The sequence below is a fragment of the Artemia sp. Qi Xiang Cuo genome, chromosome 21, assembly GCF_049724085.1.
Source record: "Artemia sp. Qi Xiang Cuo chromosome 21, ASM4972408v1, whole genome shotgun sequence".
Taxonomy (NCBI): domain Eukaryota; kingdom Metazoa; phylum Arthropoda; class Branchiopoda; order Anostraca; family Artemiidae; genus Artemia; species Artemia sp. Qi Xiang Cuo.
The window spans coordinates 34,404,426-34,423,331 of NC_142814.1; the positions used below are offsets into that span (position 1 = coordinate 34,404,426).

The following is an 18,906-nucleotide window of genomic DNA, read 5'->3' on the forward strand; positions in this document are numbered from 1 at the left end:
TCCCGAGGCCGCCCAGGGGGGGGGGTCCCACCCGTGGCCGGCCGGGCCGGGGGGGCTCTATTTTTAAATTCATAATGTTCAACTGTGCTATCCCGTGATTTTCAAGTGTTTTCTTTGTTGTATAGAAAAGTGTTATTGTACAGAAAAGTGTTTAAAGACAATAAGTGCTGTGGATGTTTTTGTACAAAAAAGTGTTTAACGACAATAAGTGTTGCTCTTCATGGACAAAAGTGTTTTTTATTGTACATGGAGTGTTATCATTGCACTTCATGTTGAACAAATAGAGTTTTCATGTTGACCATGAAATTTTTTCAACTGTTCTTGTTGAACAAGTGTTATTTTTATCGTTGCAGTTCACGTTGAACAAATATTTGTTTTCATATTGCCTCAAATAAATGCTTCCATGAAATATTGTTTTTTGTTGTTGTTCTTGAATAGATAGATCAATGGGAAAATTATTACTACTTTTCAATAATTCATTGGACACGTATGATTTACAGTTAGTTGTAGTCCGACTGTTGTCAACAGCATGTATCAATTTAAAACACCCTTCAGATCGTTTTCGTGTGGTCCCTCAATGTCGGGGAAAACAACACTTAGCTAGAATAATTCAAAATTACGATAAAATGTTTTTGGAGAAGCCGAAAAAAATCTACTATTGCTATAGTCTTTGGCAAGAGTCCTACGATCAAATAAAAGCTATTGACACAACCATACCAATACAATTCATACGAGGATTTGATTTTTTCAATAGTATTGAACCGAACTTGTAGCTGATTATTGATGATTTGGCTGAATCCATTGAACAGTTCTCACAGGAAATGCTACAACTGTTCACTGTTCGCTCCCATCATGAACATATTTCCGTTACCCTAGTTCTACACAATCTGTTTCATCAGAAAATATGTGTCTAGATACTTAAATGGTAGTGCCCTATTTCGAGGCTAGAATAATTTATGCGGGTTTATATCTCGCGACTAACTCTCCCAAAGCCGAAATACCCCCGTACTCCTACCAGGATAGTTGACGCAGAAACAAAGGCGCCAAGCAAGCCCACCCGGTACATTTTGTTGGAACTATAACCGAGCATACCCGATGGTCTTCGTGTAGCGGCTAGCATTTTCGAAAATGGAAATACATCACCTTTTCTGGTGAGCACGAGAAAAGACTATTAGTCGCCGTTATGACACTGAAGAAACTACACGAACAACGGCATTTATTTTCTGTTTTAAGCACTTCAAAACCTCCGCTTAGGAAGGCCATACTCAAACATGGCGTTGACAATGATTTCATTAATCTAATATCTGAACTTTGTTTAAATTTAACTGCGGGCAATGTTCAACTATCAGAAGGTGTTAGACAACAGAAACACAAACATCGTTCATGTTTCGGTGCCTTGTCTTTAAAAAAAAAGGTAAAAAAATTAAAAAGACCACAGCTCCTTCAAGCGGGCGGTACCTTTTTCACACTTTTATTGCCACTAAGTGCTTGACTTTTAAACAGGATCCCATAGAGGATGGCTAAGCCCAGGAGCTGGAAAACCTTTCGACTTGTCCTCCCACCTGTCGTGCGAGATGAGGATAAACTTAGCGAATACACCGACGGCGTACATACCGACGTTGACAAAAAACTTATTTTACTTCGAGATGCATTGCGACGTGTGGTAAAACATAGACCTTATCGTGAGAGACCTGTCGCCGCCGCCACTGATCCCATCAAACTGGGAACATCTCCTCAAGATTCTGCACAATCAAAGGAGAAGGAATTGAATTCAATTGTATCAAAAATTGGGAGCTTATTGCCACTCACCTATCGTGAACAAAGTAAAAGAGTATTATCTTATCTCATGTTGTAAACTGTAGATGAATATCAAGTTCAAGTCGACACCCCAGGGGAACAAATTATAATTCAGGGAAAAAGTTATAATCTAATTGATTTAATTTGTGATATGGTGACGAATCGTAATGGACTTTTATCTATTGAAAATAATCTATACACCTTTCTATGTGTATCAAACTTCCCCAAAATTATTATTGTCAATAAATAAATTCAATATAAAGTAAGAGAATATAGTCCTCCACCAACACCAACATCTTTTAAAAAAGAAGAAGAAGATTCAATATTTGAAGATATTATCAGCGTCACGGATTTTAAAATACATGTGGGTGCTAGTCAAAAGTGAAAACAAATTGATTCACCCGCCAGTGCGCAAAACGGAGGTGATCATAAAACTACGTGCTTGGGTTCAAAATGGATAAAGTTTTGGAAGTGGTTTATAAAAATTTCGTTGAAGCAGGGAGTTAAATTTCTCCCAAAACGCTTTCTAGAGTTTTACCTGACACCAACACATTGAAAACAGCAAAACAGTATTTAGGGAAAGAGCAGAGTTTTACACTGCATCAGAATTCCAGGATTCGCGGCAAGCAATATCGACAAACTAAAGCCTTTTTCTCTCTGCGTAGATTTCAAATAGGTCTTTTAACTTTAGACATACTTCAACAACGTCACAATGCACCATACAAATATATTCTAGTGGCAATCAGTGTCTTTAGTCGCTACGCCTATGCCATTCCACTGCGATCAAAGAGAGGTGTTGAAGTTGCACGAGCCATTGAAAGTATTCTAGAACAGGATTCATATAGAAAAATTCAATCGGATCGTGGCAGTGAATTTTTTAATCCCCATGTGCAAAAGGTTCTTTTGAAATATAATACAACACTTTATCATAATCACAGCCCGATAAAGACTGCAATGTCTTAACGATTAATAAGAAGGATTTTACTATCAATTTCAAGATATTGTAGCCTGAAAAATACATCGGCTTTTATTCATGATTTAGATAAAATCATGCAGATATACAACCATCGACCTCATCGATCTCTGTCCAACTCAAGCCCTCTGGATGTTCACTACAATGAAAATATATTTGATGCTTTTCTAAAGCAATACTCCAATGGTGAAAAAAAGAAAAAAAATGTGAAGAAGAAATTCAATGTTGGTGATACTGTTCGAATTAATAGAACTACCAATATTTTTGAAAAGGGAAATTATTTATGGAGCACAGAACTTTTTAAAGTTTCCAAAATTCTAGACACCGAGCCCACAACTTATCAACTACAGGACATCAAAGATGACGAGAGTCTCTGTGGTATTTATGAAAATGAGCTGTAAAAAGTTAGAAAAACTAGTGAAATGTATCAAATTGAAAAGATATTAAAGAGTCGTTCTCGTTGGGGCAAGAAACAGTTGCTTGTTCGTTGGCTAGGATACAACTCATATTTTGATTCTTGGTTTGGTGTTAAAGACATTGAAAGTGCCCAATGATTTCTGTGTGACTTTCATGTCCAATGTTTCCGATCCTCTCTACAATGACCTGCAGAGAACAAAATATTTCCCGAAGAAACTCTCCTCCACCATCATATTCAGAAACAATGTTAGACGATAAGAGTTTAATATCAATTGCAGTTTCAAAAATGCTTTCTACATCAGGTATACGTCGTTTAAATAAGATCTAAAAATTATAAACATTTATTGGCCACCACAGCACGCGTAAAGTGATTAAAAGCAAATTCAAAAAATTAATAGGATGGATTTTCCATGCATTAAATTACCATACGAGGAACTCACCTGTATGAACGATTTATGTCGTTCTATTCATAAAAGAATTTCCGCTCGTAAAAAAGGAGCTTTTCATTTCAGCTATTCACAGGAGGAGGGCAGGATATACATTATTTCACCTATTACCTGTGAAAAGGTTATTCCCAATGATAACGTAAAGTATGTTTTTGACTTTAAGCTCAGTATAGTCAATGATAAAAACACGAGAAACACTAATTTCATTTTCGATGACTACCCGCCCGCTTTCTCAACAGACCCTTGTATATTTTTCTACGCTTGATTTGTGGAAACTTTGAGAGTCGGTAATTCAAATGTTCCCCTCCTACGAGTTCTTGAACGAAAAACCAATCAAGAACATATTCACCACTACAATATAAAGCATCTTCAGTATATTCCCGTAAACACTTCCTATTTGGAACTCAGTCAGTTAACACTAAGAACCGAATTGGGTGATCCCATAGCAATTTCAGAAAGGTTTGGCTGTGATTACATGCCATTTTCGACCCATCGTTCAAAAGCAAGATGTGTAATAAAAAAGTGGTATTCACTTGTCCTGATATTGACTGCTATGTTAATACTCTTGGCCCAATACAACAGGGCAATGGAATGGACTACTACAAAGGACGCTCGTCAATGTCTGGCTATGGTCTTGGCAGTTGGTTTGCTAAGCTTTTTCGCTCTTCACTACCACTGGCTAGAAAATATCTTGTACTGGTTGCGACAGATTTTGCATCCTCTACAATATACGATTGGGGCTCTGGCAAGGATTTAAAAAAAAATGCTTCGGAAAATCTTAGTTCCAGTGCGCGAAGTCTTGGCGAGAGATTAAAACAAAATGGAAAAGGCATAAAAAGGTCAAGAAGCAACGCATCCCTCATCAGTCTCTGCTCAGGACGGGAACGAAAGACATCATCCCTCTTGTCAAAGAAAAGAAGGAAAAAGACATCACTTGCCGTAAATAGAAGCCCCAGGAAGAAAACTGTTAGATCGAAACTTGATTTCTTCTCCAAAGATGTCTTATCTGCCACATAAGGATTCTCAACCTTCAATCACCGCCTCATTGAATCTATTCAATGCTGAAAATGTTGATCTGAGTGTCGAGCATGGATACTATTAACAATTTTATCCACAACCACCCCTCTCTGATAAAATTCAATTTCAAATTTATTGCAATAAAGACTACTTTATGGACATCTCTTCAAAATTTTTAGATTTTCAAATGAAATACCGGGAAATCAGATAATACATTGCCAATTTGGGTCGATTGAATATCCTATGAAAATTGTATATTACATAATTTATTTCGTCAAATTAGTGTTCACATAAATGGCACTCGGGTTACCACAAGTAATGATCTCTACGACTAAACAAGCGAGATGCAATACTAGCAGATTACACTAACGTCATATTAGGTCACGGGAGGCATCTTCAATAGTTCTGAATATTTGGCTTGTGCTAAGAGTACCTTCACCATTAAAAATACGGAAACTACTTAACTTAATCTAGTTGGAAAAATATATCATGAAATATTTAATATACCCCAATGGCTGCCGCCCAATGTTAAAGTGGATATAAAACTAACGCTTGCACCCTCCAATTTCATATTGAGAAAAGAACTTGCTGCCAATCCTGATGTAAGTCTCTCCCTCACCTCGGCAATACTACATGTACGCAAACAACAGGTCATGAGTTCTGTTGCATTAGCTGTGGAAAAACTGAGAGCCAATGGCAACAATATTAAACTACTTATTCCTCATACAATCACCAATCTAGGTCATAGTGCAATGAGATCACACACCTTCACCGAATACTCCCATATCAAGGTTGAAATTCTATCAAAACTTGCTTTGAAATTTGTAAAAATTGCCAGGGCACTACTATCATGGACTGAATGCCCACATAAATTCTAGAAGTTTGGACTTTCTTCTCTTTTGTGCAAAGTAAACGGTATCCCACTCTACAATCTATCCTTTGATAGATCCTATAGAGCATTGTATGAGATGACCATGCAAACCCTAGATCATGATTCTCAATTATTTGAAAATGGTATAACCCAAGATATGTTTGCTAAAACATATGGCATCAATGTACTGGATTTGTCTGGCACACAGGATATGAATAAGGTACGTACGGGGAGTGTGCGCTAAGAGTTTACATTCGCTGATCCATTGGCTGAGAGTATTGCACTAATCTCACTAAATCAATATGAAACCTATTGGGAAATAACTCCCCAAGGCAGTGTTCTACTAGACTTGGCGCCATGAACACCAGTCAAATAATCAATGTATTTAATATGGACCCCTACATGTCCCAGTACAAATCCTATTGTCTGCCCTCGGACTTTCTTGGAAAAATTCAAAGTGTCAACAATACCTTGATTATTGTTAATAGCTGTCCATCGACTGTTCCGACGGGTCATTGGCTGTGCATCTTTCAAACAATGAAGACGATTGAATTTTTTGATCCTCTTGGTCTACCCTATACATTATATACACCCCACATTAGCGACTACAACGAGAGCAGTGGGAAAACTATTATTCAAAATCTGAAGAGGGTGCAGGATCTAACGACTAAAAGCTGCGGCTTCCATGCACTACTGTATTTTGTATTCCGATTTCGCGCCTATACTTACAAGCATTTTCTCCATATTTATGTTGACAATCCACGTCGGAACGACTTTCTAGTGGAAAATATCCTTTCAGACCTATAAAGTATTGATTTCAGTGCCCTAAGAGTAAAGTGCTTAAAAAATGTTTGTGAATTTGTTTATTAATAAAATGCATATATATACAACAATGTCTTTAAATCTTCACTTTAGATTTCTTCATCGATGTATAGGCAACTGTCGTGAACCACTAATGCTGGTAAATCATTTGGATTCACTGTATATTGATCTTGATTGACTGCAAAGTCAGGGTCACATTTTCTACAGTATAATGTAACTTCAACTTTGTCATATCTCTTTGTACAGTCAATGACACTATTTGCTTTCATATTATGAAATTCATGAGTTTAAATCAGTCTATTTGAAGCACTATCACATACATTGTTTTCAAATGGTGAATCACATTCGGTAACTGCCAAATAAAAATCACTTGGTTTATAGTCATAGTAGGCAGTGTCATCACAACGATGACGTAGAAACCCAATTGTCTTGTTACCCCAACAGTTGAATCGTAGACCAGATTCCTCTTCCCAGAATAATTTAAATCCGCGACGATACCAATCTCGTAGAAATAAACTAAAATCACGTTTGGGATACTGTCCAATCACAGCGGGGTAAGCATTCTCCCACTGATCACATTTATCATTGTGGCAATTTGAGCACAGGTGCCTTCTAGGGTGAGAGTCACACACCTGTTCAAGACATGAATTACATCCTTTAATTTGTACTGCATAGTCTCTATGTAATTTACAAGGATTACATAATTTGCACTTTTCACTATAGTCATCTATAATTGTACAATTCTCACATTGAGTCCAACTGCCAAGTCTGTACACGCACAATGGACATATATAGAACATTTTTCGGTTTCCGATGTCAACTTTCTAACAGCCAAAACAAGACAGATCGTCCTCGTTTTATAAAGTCAATGAGGGGAAATCATGGAGACAAGTAGCTCTTTGACGTTACCTCTTTCAAATGAGGAATCATGGACATTGAATCCAGTGGCAATGTTTTCAAAAGTATATCCACAATATGATTCTGCTTTGTTCCAATTAATATATCAATAAATTGACTATAAGCACTAGAGTCACATTTTAAAAGTTTTATACAATAGTCCAATGGGGGAGAATCACTCCTCATTATATTGTCAAGCGTTCCCTGACAAGAGAATATCCTTCGTTTAAGAGATAACTCGAGAAAATCGTCATCCAAAATCAAATGTTTTTTAATAAGCACCAGATTTGATCTAATTCTCTCTTTCTCAAATTTATGCATTTTTCAATCCTTTCACTTCGACTGCTGACTTTAGACTGATCCTGATTCGCTAGCCCTAACCTAACCAGAAAAGAAAGAGAACATTTTTGATTTCGAAACAATTTTATTGAATAATTATAAGAACAATAATACAGAGCATGTACAATTAGCGATAGAGTTTATTGTCTTCGATATGTTTCACTAATGCACTTAAAGCATATTGAAGTCTATTCAGATGCGGTATATCAACTTTTGCGGCGAAACATAATTGATCCTTCATTTTAAATTTGCTCAAGGATATCACATATCTTGCATATACTGCATCCCATTCCAGACAAAGCCGTGATCCTTTCGTGATTTCCACCGCAGTGTTAGGTGCTCTTGTATTATTACCATCAATCCCCCTAGCAACTTCTAGGAGGGTAAACATTCCACTCATCGCCATCACAAATATATATCCAAATGAGTAAAGTCAAAACTGTTCTTCTTCTCACTCCTTTGAATTCTATTCACAGACTAATAAAAACTATAGCAAAAATCCTTTCCTTATATTCCCTCCGCCGCTAATATGTAAGCGAGCCCTCTAATTAGCCGAGAAGGAAACAGGGGATCTAACTGTTTCCTATTTCTGGAAACTCTTAACATTCGCCTCGAGCATGTACATGTCCAAAACAACAACAACATCAAATGCTGTTTCCTATTTCTGGACACCTTGACATTCGCTGAGAGTGTGCACTTACAACAACAACAAATAAATCGACCTTGACATTCGCTGAGAGCGTGCACTTACAACAACAACAACAAATAAATCGACCTTGACATTCGCTGAGAGCGTGCACTTACAACAACAACAACATCGACCTTGGAAATTTAGGTCATTGACCCCATTAACCACGTGTTCTCCCTAGGGAGGCTATGCCCATATTAGGTTTTTTAAAAAAGTTGTAGGTGGCAGCAGGGGTGAGGGTTCGGAGTAGCACCTCCCTTTCTACTGTCTTTGCTCTTCATTTTCATCCTTGACACCCTCTAATTATCGTTTTCGCATGTATTTTAACCGCATGTGTCTTTGCTCTTCATTTTAATTTTTGAATCGCTCAGATTCTTGGTTTCACGTATCTTCTAACCGCCCGTGTCTGCTCCTCATTTATATTTTTGACACGCTCTAATTCTCGTTTTCGCATATCTTCTAACCGCCCGTGTCTGCTCTTCATTTTCATTTTTGATACGTTTTGATACTCGCTGTTGCATATCTTCTAACCGCATTTGTCTTTCTTCTTCATTTTGGATTTTGATTACTTCAGACAATTTAGCAATGCCCTTTGCTTTAGCTGCCCGTATTGGTCGTCCAGGTTGTTCATTTTCATCCATTGTAAATTTAACATGTTCGGACCGTTCTCTCGGTCCTGTCACGTTTGATAGTTCAGATGGTCCTAAAGAATCATGTGTAATACGTGCAAATTTTGGCTTTTTGGGCCTTCCTATTGAAATTGTACAACTGGTTGTGTTCACTGGTTATGTTCCACGTAGCGAGTCACTTTTATCCAACAGAAAATCAAAATAATTTATAAATTTTCAGGTATTCTTCATGCTTGAAGTAAAACATTAAAATTATTGCTCAGGCCCCATAAATATTTTTGCAGTTTACATAATAACTTTAGCAATTCTCAACTGACGTATGTTGCACGGTAATTTTTTTCTTTTAGAATAAGAACATTTGTGGATGTGTTTTTTCTAACTTCGAAATTTTTCAAGGACTAGGCTATGAAATGAAAATAGTATGACGTGGCACTCCGCATCAACTAAGCTTCAAACTTTTGGTTTTCTTTCTTAAGATGTTTGGATTGCTGTAATCCTTTGTCAAAATATATACAAATATTTTGTTTTTTTGCAATTACCAGTTTTTTGCTCTTTAAGCAATTTAATGTAAACTTGTCCATGCATGAAAATCTTCAATTTTCCCAGATAAGTGTGACAACGTCATTGCAATACTGATGTATATAAAATGACGTCACTCACATAATTTTTTTCTATATGGAGCCGTTTTAGAGAAAAATAAATACATAAATACACAATTATTGCTCACTTTTTTTCTATATGGAGCCGTTTTAGAGAAAAATAAATACATAATATATATATATATATATATATATATATATATTTACATATAACAAGCAGTGGTTGAGAACATTCATGATATTTCAATAGGGCGGGAACTTAAACCCTTGCCTACATATGTATTTGGATCAAATGATAAAGGTTAGTATGACAGAAATTCACATAAAGTTTTCTGATTTGTTGCATCCGAAAAGTGAAACATCTTTTAAAATTATATAAAGCAGTCTGCGTAAGATATCGCAACATTGAAATCAAAATAAATTCAAGGTCATCAAAGAAAGTTTAATTAAAATGATTGCATATTTGAAGTTCATTTACCGGAACAATTCTGATATCGTGGCCTCAGACTAAGTGATTAAAACTTTTTGAATAGCAAAATGATAAAAACGTGAAAATGAGGAGAAATTTTTCGACTGTTTGACTTTCTTTTAAGTATGCGTAGCAAATCAGCACTTCAATTTAGTCTTGAAGTGGTTTAGAATGAAGTGGATTCCTTTATTTATTCTAACTGTTTTTCGTGGATATGACTGTGACCAGCATGTAAGAAACGGCTAATTTTCTCGCATGTATATATATATATATATATATATATATATATATATATATATATATATATATATATATATATATATATATATATATATCTATATATACATATATATATATATATATATATATATATATATATATATATATATATATATATATATATATATATATATATATATATATACATATATATAAAAACAATATTTTGCATGCTTCTACCCTTTCAGCTGAGTGTATTATTGGTTCGAATTCAAACACAATTTTTGTTGACAGGAACGTACACAGATTTTTGTCTGTGAGGGGTTGGACAAGGATAGAAAAGCTAATTCTATTTGGTTAAGGGTATAAAAAATGCACAGAAGTTTGGAAAAACAGGGATTTCTGGGGGGACCGGGCTCGAAGCCTACCCCCTGTGTACATTCCTATCTGTAGGTCCCGTGAGATAAGCTCGAGTTACACACCTTAGTTTTTACTGCATGTTCCATGGAGGGTTTTTGTTCTTTATCAAGAATTTATCTGTAGGGAGTGGGATGTGTCTTTTATTAAAAACACTAACGATATCATTTTATTGATATTTAAATCTAGTGTCCTATTTAGTTGTTTTTCTAATCTTATTGCGTTGTTTACTTTATAATTTTTTTCCCGTAAATCCTGGCTTTGTTTAATTTGTTGAAGCGTTCTTAACTTCATTTACTTAACTATTTTAGTTGCTATTGTTATTTCGAATTTACTTGTTTTTCAGTAGATAATTTGAAATTTATCTCTCAAAACTTTTCTTAGAATTAAATATAAATAAAACTAATTTTTTAACTGAAAGGGAGTAGCAACATTAATGCTTAAAGCGAACAGAAATTATTTCGTATATGATGGTGGCTGCCCCATCCTCAACTTTTCGCTCTTTCCATTCAAGTTTTCTGCGCTTTAAAGAAGTGCTTTAGTGCAAAAACTTATTATTTTTTGGAAAATTTTTTAATGACCCTTGTGTTTCAGTAGTCGTTTTGGAAGAATTGGCACGAAAATCGAGAGCGGGAAGAGCGAGAAGTTGACGAGCAGGCAGCCCCCTCAGCCCCTACTCAATAATTTTTCTTCGTTTTAAGTTTTCAGTGTTGCTCCTTTCTTTCCACTGAAAAATCTAGTTTCATTTCGTACTTAATTTCTTATCAGTTTTTAAATTATGTCAGGATATCTCCTTCACCTCTGTGGAAAATTTCCCCTGAAAAATTTGAATTTTATAAAAAAAAAATTATTCGTTGGTTTTATTCTGAAATTTTTATTGAAAGCCGAGTAATATAAGCGCGTTCATGAACGAATGCACCACCGTGCGACACTACTTTCTTTACAATTGAGAAGCTCAATATATAGTTTTTTTATACTCATCAATTGCCTTTCTCGGAATTTTCAATCGATGGCAGCTTGGTCCTCTTTGGGGCAAAATTATGGTTTTGTGCTAAAAAATGGCAGAAAACGCCAATTTATCGTGGCACAATCTGTTTGATTACTGAAAAAGAGCACTCGAACTCTTAATCTCCGTTCGTACGAGCCCTTTCTTGATCTTCTAGGAACATTTTTTCGAACGATGACCCCCTGGGGAAACCAGAAAACAAAAAAATAAACACGCATCCGTGACCAGTTTTCTGGTAAAAAAAAAACATAAAATAAAATATTCCACACTTTTATAGATAGGAATCTGAAATCACTACATAGTATTCTCTGACAAACGGAACCTGATGGTATGGTTTTGATTAAGATCGCTTGTCTTTTTGGAGGTGTTTCTCTCCTTTTACGAAAATCAGGCAAATTTTCTCAGGCTTGTAGCTTTTGAGGATAAAATTAAACCTACTGAATTTGATGCATACGGAATCAGCATAAAACGGAATTCTTTGATGTATTAATTGTTATCAAAAGTTCTTTTTTTTTATTTTTGGTTACTATTGGGCCAAGTCCCTCCTTACTTACAGTTCGCCACCCCGAACAGTTTGACGTTTTCAGCTCGCTACCACGAACTGTTTGACTTCATGAACTCAATGAGTCAGCTATTTAGACTTTACCGATGTTGCTACTTTTTATGATCGATCCTTCTTAGAATTAAATGAGCTCAGTGAACCAATTGTGAAAAGGTTTGGGCCATATAATCATGTCGCCAAGACTGTACCTAAGGGGCTATGTCAGTAAGCTGAAATGAAAGTATATCTGTTTTTATGTTCCTCCTACGGCGACGATATTAAGTAATATATTATAACAGTTTCATCTTAATTCTTCTGATGAAAATATCTGAGCGTTTATTTTTAATCTCTGCCTCTGCTTAGAACTACCATTATTCCCCATTTTTCATGTTTTAAATGCGCATAATAATTCAATTCGTCATTTTATTGGACCATGTTCTTTTTTGTCCTTTTTTTACACTTGAAAATTCAAATTTAGAGCTCGTGAGAGCCACTTTTTTCCAAGAAGTTTTGTCGTGTTCTCAATTATTTTGATGTTTCTCAGGAAATAAGATAAATTCTGCCTAAGTATATGAAGGAAAGTATCTTTTGAAGGAAAGATGTATTTTGCGGAGGGGTCCAAACTTGAGACAAATTGTCTTATATGTGAATTGGAAATTATAGGGGTATCTACTAAATCATGCTATTTCAGGGAAGTTAAGCCCTGTAGAATTTGGCTCGGCCTTACCCTGGTTTGCTCCTTACGCACCTCGGCGTACATGTCTAATTACTTTCATTCTTGAGGGTACACAACCAGGGGCGTAATTTGCTATGGGGCAGGGGGGGGGGCAAGTGTCCCCTCTAAACCGAAGTTTGCCCCACCCCCAGAGCTCAGTTTGCCCCTTGCTGAAATTTAGTTTCTGCAAAAAAAAATTGTCAAAATTTAGATAAGCCTGCATAATTCAAGTATCCTGAGAAACAGGTAAGTTTTCTTTAGTATATCCTCGCCTTTATAATAATATATGACTCAGTTTTCAATTTTCACTGTCATTTTCAGTTGGATTGGGAAAATTGGCTCCAAATTTGCCCCCCCCTCCCCAGGATTTTGACGAAACTACGCCATTGCACACAACTGCTAAACTATCGAGTGGGAGTTAAATTCAACTATAAGTAGGTAGGGCTGACCAGAATAAAAGCTCACAGTCGCCGTTGCTCGAGTTTCGATGAAGTCACAAAAAAGACCCAGGTACTTGCGATTTGTGCCTCAGACTTCTAATTCCTAGACCTAGATACTGGGCCGCATCCATGGTTTTTTTCCGGGTTGGTTACAGAAAAAGAAAACTTGACAAAGCGCAAGAAAAAGCGTTCACGTGTATTTTTCTTACTTTTGTACGAGTCGGACGAAATTTCGGGGGTGGGGGATGGTTCAAACTAGTATTGGGCGATAATTTGATTAAACGATATATCGATTTTTTTACTTTCGGTATTAGATTTCGATATTTCAGATCAGTTTTTTGCTCAGATTAACTCTTGGTCTTGCCAAAGTTAAATAACAAAGTTTTAATTAAAGAGTATTTTGCACAATTTTTTCTAAACTATAATAAAATACAAAAAACCTGCGATTAGACTGCGTGAATCAATATCATAAAAACCCAGATTTGGAATTACTGGGGCTCGGAATAAAGAAAAATAATCTACTGGCTATTATTGGTTATCCAAAATCAGTAACATGTCAATATTTTTCCTTGAGAATTGGTTCTGCCTTTCAGTGATTAAATAAAAAAAAAAAAAATTTTCAAGGGAAAGCAAGGAGCAAAATTAAAACTAAGAGAACAAAAACTATTCCATATATGAGGGGGTAACCCCTCCTCAATACTTCGCTATTCCTGCCAAAGTTTTTTGTATTTAAAAAAAGTTATTGCTCTAAATAAACGGCCCTTGTCTTTCAGGAGTTGCTCTTGAAGAATTGGGACAAAGGTCAGAAATTAGCGCAAACAGTGAGGTATTGAGGAAGGGACGTCTCCCTTCGTATACGGGAAAATTTCTGCCCGTTCTAAGTTTCAATGTTGCTCCTCACTCTTAATTGAAAAAAAAAATGTTTTTTTTTACATTTTTTGATCGTTTTTCAAATAATGCCGGAAAATCTGTCTCTTCCCTTTATGGAAAATACCATCCTCACGAAAATTCCTTTGGAAAGTTCCTCCCGCGTAAGATATTCTTTTCCTCAGATAATTCCATCCCTGCTGAGAATTCCCGCCAAAAAATTTCTTGCTGACAATTCCACCCGGAAAATTCTGTTTAGCCTATTTTCATTTGGAAAAAAAAGACTTTTTTTTATTTCTAGTTCTTTTTCCAATCATGCCGGAAATCCTCCATCCGTCGACATTTTTCCTAGAAACTTTCCCCTCCCAAAGTCCAATGGGAAATTCACAAAAATGTAGGGAGGGGGGGGTATTTTTTCGTTTTTTTATTGCTGCTTGGCAAAGTCGTCGACTAATCTATCCAAATCCAGTTTCTTTACCTCCTGCTTTTCAACGGCCATTATCATGAGATCACTGAGTCTGTCGTTTCCCGTCTTCGATCGCAGATAGTCCTTCACACGCCCTAATGCCAAGAAGAATAGTTCATTGCTGGCAGCGGTCACAGGCAAAGTAGCAACTATCTTCATCAGTTTTAGCACTGCAGAATAGGCAACTGGGAGGTCGGATAAGATTTTGATACCTCGAAGAAGATCCATTTTTGGAATATCACTTTTTGACAGATGCAGCTTTGCAAGAGAAAGCTGGGATTCGATGGCATGGTCATCGACATTGAGAATCCCTTGATAATGACATATACACCATTCCACTTTCGAAAGTTCGAGAAAATCGGAACTTGAGGGGTTGAAGGCAGATAAAGCGTCGAGCAGAGGCATATTTTGCATGAATCTTTGTTCCATCTCACTCGTGAAACGGTCTATTACCCCAAAGTACAGAAGTTTACCGGACTCTGAATGAGCTAGCTGACTGGTATTGCGTTTACCAGTTGTTGAGTTTGAAAGACAGTCTTTGAGACGAATGGAAATGGCTTGACTTCTTTTTCTTCGAGCACTGGTTTTAAATTGTGAAGATTTCAACTCCTGGATATTGTGTAAAGCCAAGAATTTGGATATGTTTTTGCTTAAGTTGTTCCATTCGTTTTCATTTCTTAGCTTTTGGAGTGTCTCATATGTCCCAGAAATCAGTGCAAGTGTATTATAAATCAACAAACTTTCGGATTGAAGGTGCTCTGATAAACAATTTACAATGACTAATTCTTTTTCCATTGTGTGCAAAGTTGAGACAAAAGAGGCATAGTTGATTTTGTCCAGTAGTCCTTTTGCCTCACACGCTGCCTCACCGTTGGAACTATCAGAGACTGTGGCAAGCACAGCAACAATACAATCAAATCTTGCTTTCCCTTCGAAATAGAGCGGACTGAGTAAAACCAGCAAGTCTGGATGGTCCTCTCAAAATCCAAGACTTTTTGCCTGCTAATACGCTGGGATTCCACAAATATCTCGTGTCGAGTATTGCTGCAGGATATAAATGCGTAAAGTCTTTGCACCACAGAGAACAATTCTGAAAGTTCGCTGATATTTTTTAGGCCGTCTGTCAAAACTAAGTTTAATATGTGGGCGTGACAGTGTACATAAACTGCATGAGGTACCTTCTCCCTAAACTTTGCTTGAACTCCGTTAAATTCCCCACTCATAACGGATAAGCCGTCATAACATTGATCCATACACCGCATCAAATCTACACCATACATTTCTATAGTTTCACAAATCAAGGTGGATAAGCTCTCGGCGTCTAATTTTTGCATGTGATAGCAGCCTTCTCGTCGCTCCACTACTTTTCCATTTGATATGTACCTGGGTAGGATCGCTAATTGTTCTTTTCTAGAACCATCTTTTGTCTCGTCGGCAAGAATAGCAAAGTAATTAGCTGATTTTACTCTTGAAATAATGTCTTGGCGCAAAGCATTTCCTATCAGTTTAACTACGTCATTTTGGTACTGACGACTACAATAGTGACCATATCGGCGCTGTAACTGGGCCTTCAGATTTTTGTTGTCTTTAGACATTCCCTCTTTGTTGTCTAAAGACATGTCTTTAGACATTTGGTAATTAAACCAAATTACCCCGGTGTGCAGATGTTTCTGACTTGTCATGACCTCTGAAAGCATGACCCTGGCGGCCAAGAAAGCAAATAGCGCGAAAAATGTACTTCAAATAATCTCTGTTTTCCTGAACCTCTTGAGATCTGGATTGAATTAAGGCATTCGCTATAGATCTCGAGGTATCAGTACTATTTGTCTTAAATTCCGTCCATGCTAACATACAATGCCTGTGTCTTTCAGAACCATCATGCTGCTTTAATAGAGCAGAACTGTCTTTCCACTTGCGAAATCCTGACTCAATGAAAGCCGTTTTTCCAGCAGTTTCTCCAGCCCTTAGAGTCCCCATAGAAAAATGCCGGCAAGCAAAACAAACACGAAATTCAAGTTTTTCGATTATTTAATCCATTCATAAGTCTTATAGTAATTTGCACTGAATTTCCTACCGTTAGAAGTCGAAGCAGGATATCTCTCAAGAATAGGCTGAGCTGGTTTGTCGTGTCATAGAGATATCTCAGAGAGGTTCTTGACTGCTACTGCTACTGGAACCCGCAAGGGGTTCAGGGATGCAGACCAAACTTTCATGTTGACCTGAGCAAGTTGTTGTTCCGCTTGTTTCCGAATGACTGTCACAGGTGGGGGAATTTCTCTCGACTATCCCGACACTTTGAGCCCTTTCATTGTTACCAGTTTCTTCATGTTTCTTCCGCATTTTCACCGTAAAATATCCAAATTTTGTTGTCGCTTTTTACTCTTAGTTTGATTACGAACTCTTCACAAGAAACAATAAAGAAATGCTGACCAGCTGACGTTTAGTTTTGAATAAACCCTACTCAGAAATAACATTTCAGGTCGAGGATTGGGTAATAAAATAGCATAGACGCGCTCTTAGACATTTCAAAACAAGATTGTCTCCTAATGGTAGAATTAGGGTGGTACAAGAGTGGGAAAGACAGAAAATTTCACAACAAGGTCATCAAAAAGTAAATGTGCTATTTAATCGCTGTGCAAAACGATGCACAGGGGCGACAAATAAACACGACCAGATAGCCAGTAGAATGGCCCCTATTGACCCCACGATTCACCCCTGCTGCCACCTACAACTTTTTTTAACACCATATATGGGCATAGCCTCCCTAGGGAGAACACATGGTTAATTAAAGCGATTGGGAATTTGGAACACCTGGGCTGTCAGTCATTAATCAAATTGTTTCCGGGCAAAGTTTAATAATGTCTGGCAGGTACTGTCAATCATTAATCAAATTGTTTCCAGGCGAAGTTTAATAATATCTGACAGGTGATGACATGATTGATTGATTGACATTAAAGGATAATTAATTTGTTTTTTCTAAAGAGAATTGATTCACGAGAGGGGAATTAATTTTTTTGTTTCTAAAGAGAACTGTCTCCGAGCGAATGTTTCGATCTTAGCAATGAAGAGATTGATTCACGTAAGGGTTTCCAAATAATTTGAAATGTGTCAGCGCAGAGATGCCAAAACAAAAAGAACACGCTGAAATTACGTTTAGGGATTATTTGGGCGAAACCGTTTTAACCATTTTAGGGAATTATTTCGGCGAAACTGTTAGAGACATTTTAAAAGATGATTTTAGAAGAGAATTTAAGGGTGAAAATCTGTGGTCGTTATAATACACAAGTTATATTTTAACAGTGTCGTGAGGTCCCCTACCCCAACCCCAAAGGGTTCCAATCCCCCTACCCCAACCCCAAAGGGTTCCAATCCCCCTACCCCAACCCCGAAGGAAGCCCCGGTCCTCAAAGTTCCCCCAAGCTCCCGAAGGGCCCCAGGATCCCCAAACGCCCTCCCCGGGCCCCCAAAGGCCCTCCCCCCGGTCCTCAAAGGTCCCCCAGGCTCCCAAAGGGCCCCCAGACCCCCAAAGGCCCTCCCCGGGCCCCCAAAGGCCCTCCCCCAGCCCCCAAAGGCCCTCATCAGGTCCCCAAAGGACCACCCGGCCCTAAAGGCCCCCCAGACCCCCAAAGGACCCCCCGTCCCCCAAAGGCCCCTGAGGCCCATTTTTTAATACTTTTTATGGCTTTATTATATCTTTTCAGAACAAATTATTTTCTTAATGTCCATCCTAAACCCATTTTACAAGTTGAAGTACCCATCCCTTTCACCCACAACTTTACTATACTGATTTTTGAATGCTCCAACACCAAGCAATACTTTTCAAAGGCATTTCAGAACAAGTTCTTTTCTTAATGTCCTTCCTAAACCCATTTTACAAATTGAAGTACCCATCCTTTACACCCACAACTTTACTATACTGATTTTGAATACTCCAACATCTATATATACTTTTCAAAGGAATTTCATAACCAGTTCATTTCTCAATGTACTTATTAGACCAATTTAACAAGTTGAAGGTCCCATCCTTTTCAACCGCAACTATTTTTTAAAGCTTTTGAAACCTATAACACTCAGAAATACTTTTAAAAGGGCATTTCAGAACAAGTCATTTTCTTAATGTCCCTTCCAAACCTATTTTCCAACTTGAATTACCCATCCTTCTCACCCACAACTTTACTTTACAGCTTTTGAATGCACCAACACCAAGAAATACTTTTCAAAAGGCATTTCAGAACCAGTTCTTTTCTTAATGTCCCTCCCAAACCCATTTT

The 18,906-nt window shown here is 37.2% G+C and overlaps 1 protein-coding gene across 1 annotated transcript in view; it reads left to right on the top strand.

Moving 5' to 3' along the window:
- The first annotated feature begins 10,060 nt into the window (after positions 1 to 10,060).
- LOC148939473 (microfibril-associated glycoprotein 4-like) overlaps positions 10,061 to 18,906 on the top strand; it is a 93,540-nt gene continuing 84,694 nt past the window's right edge. The window contains exon 1 of the mRNA XM_089106639.1: positions 10,061 to 10,195. Coding sequence (XP_088962765.1) covers positions 10,136 to 10,195 — 60 coding nt within the window. The 5' untranslated portion in view covers positions 10,061 to 10,135. The remainder of the gene's footprint in view (positions 10,196 to 18,906) is intronic.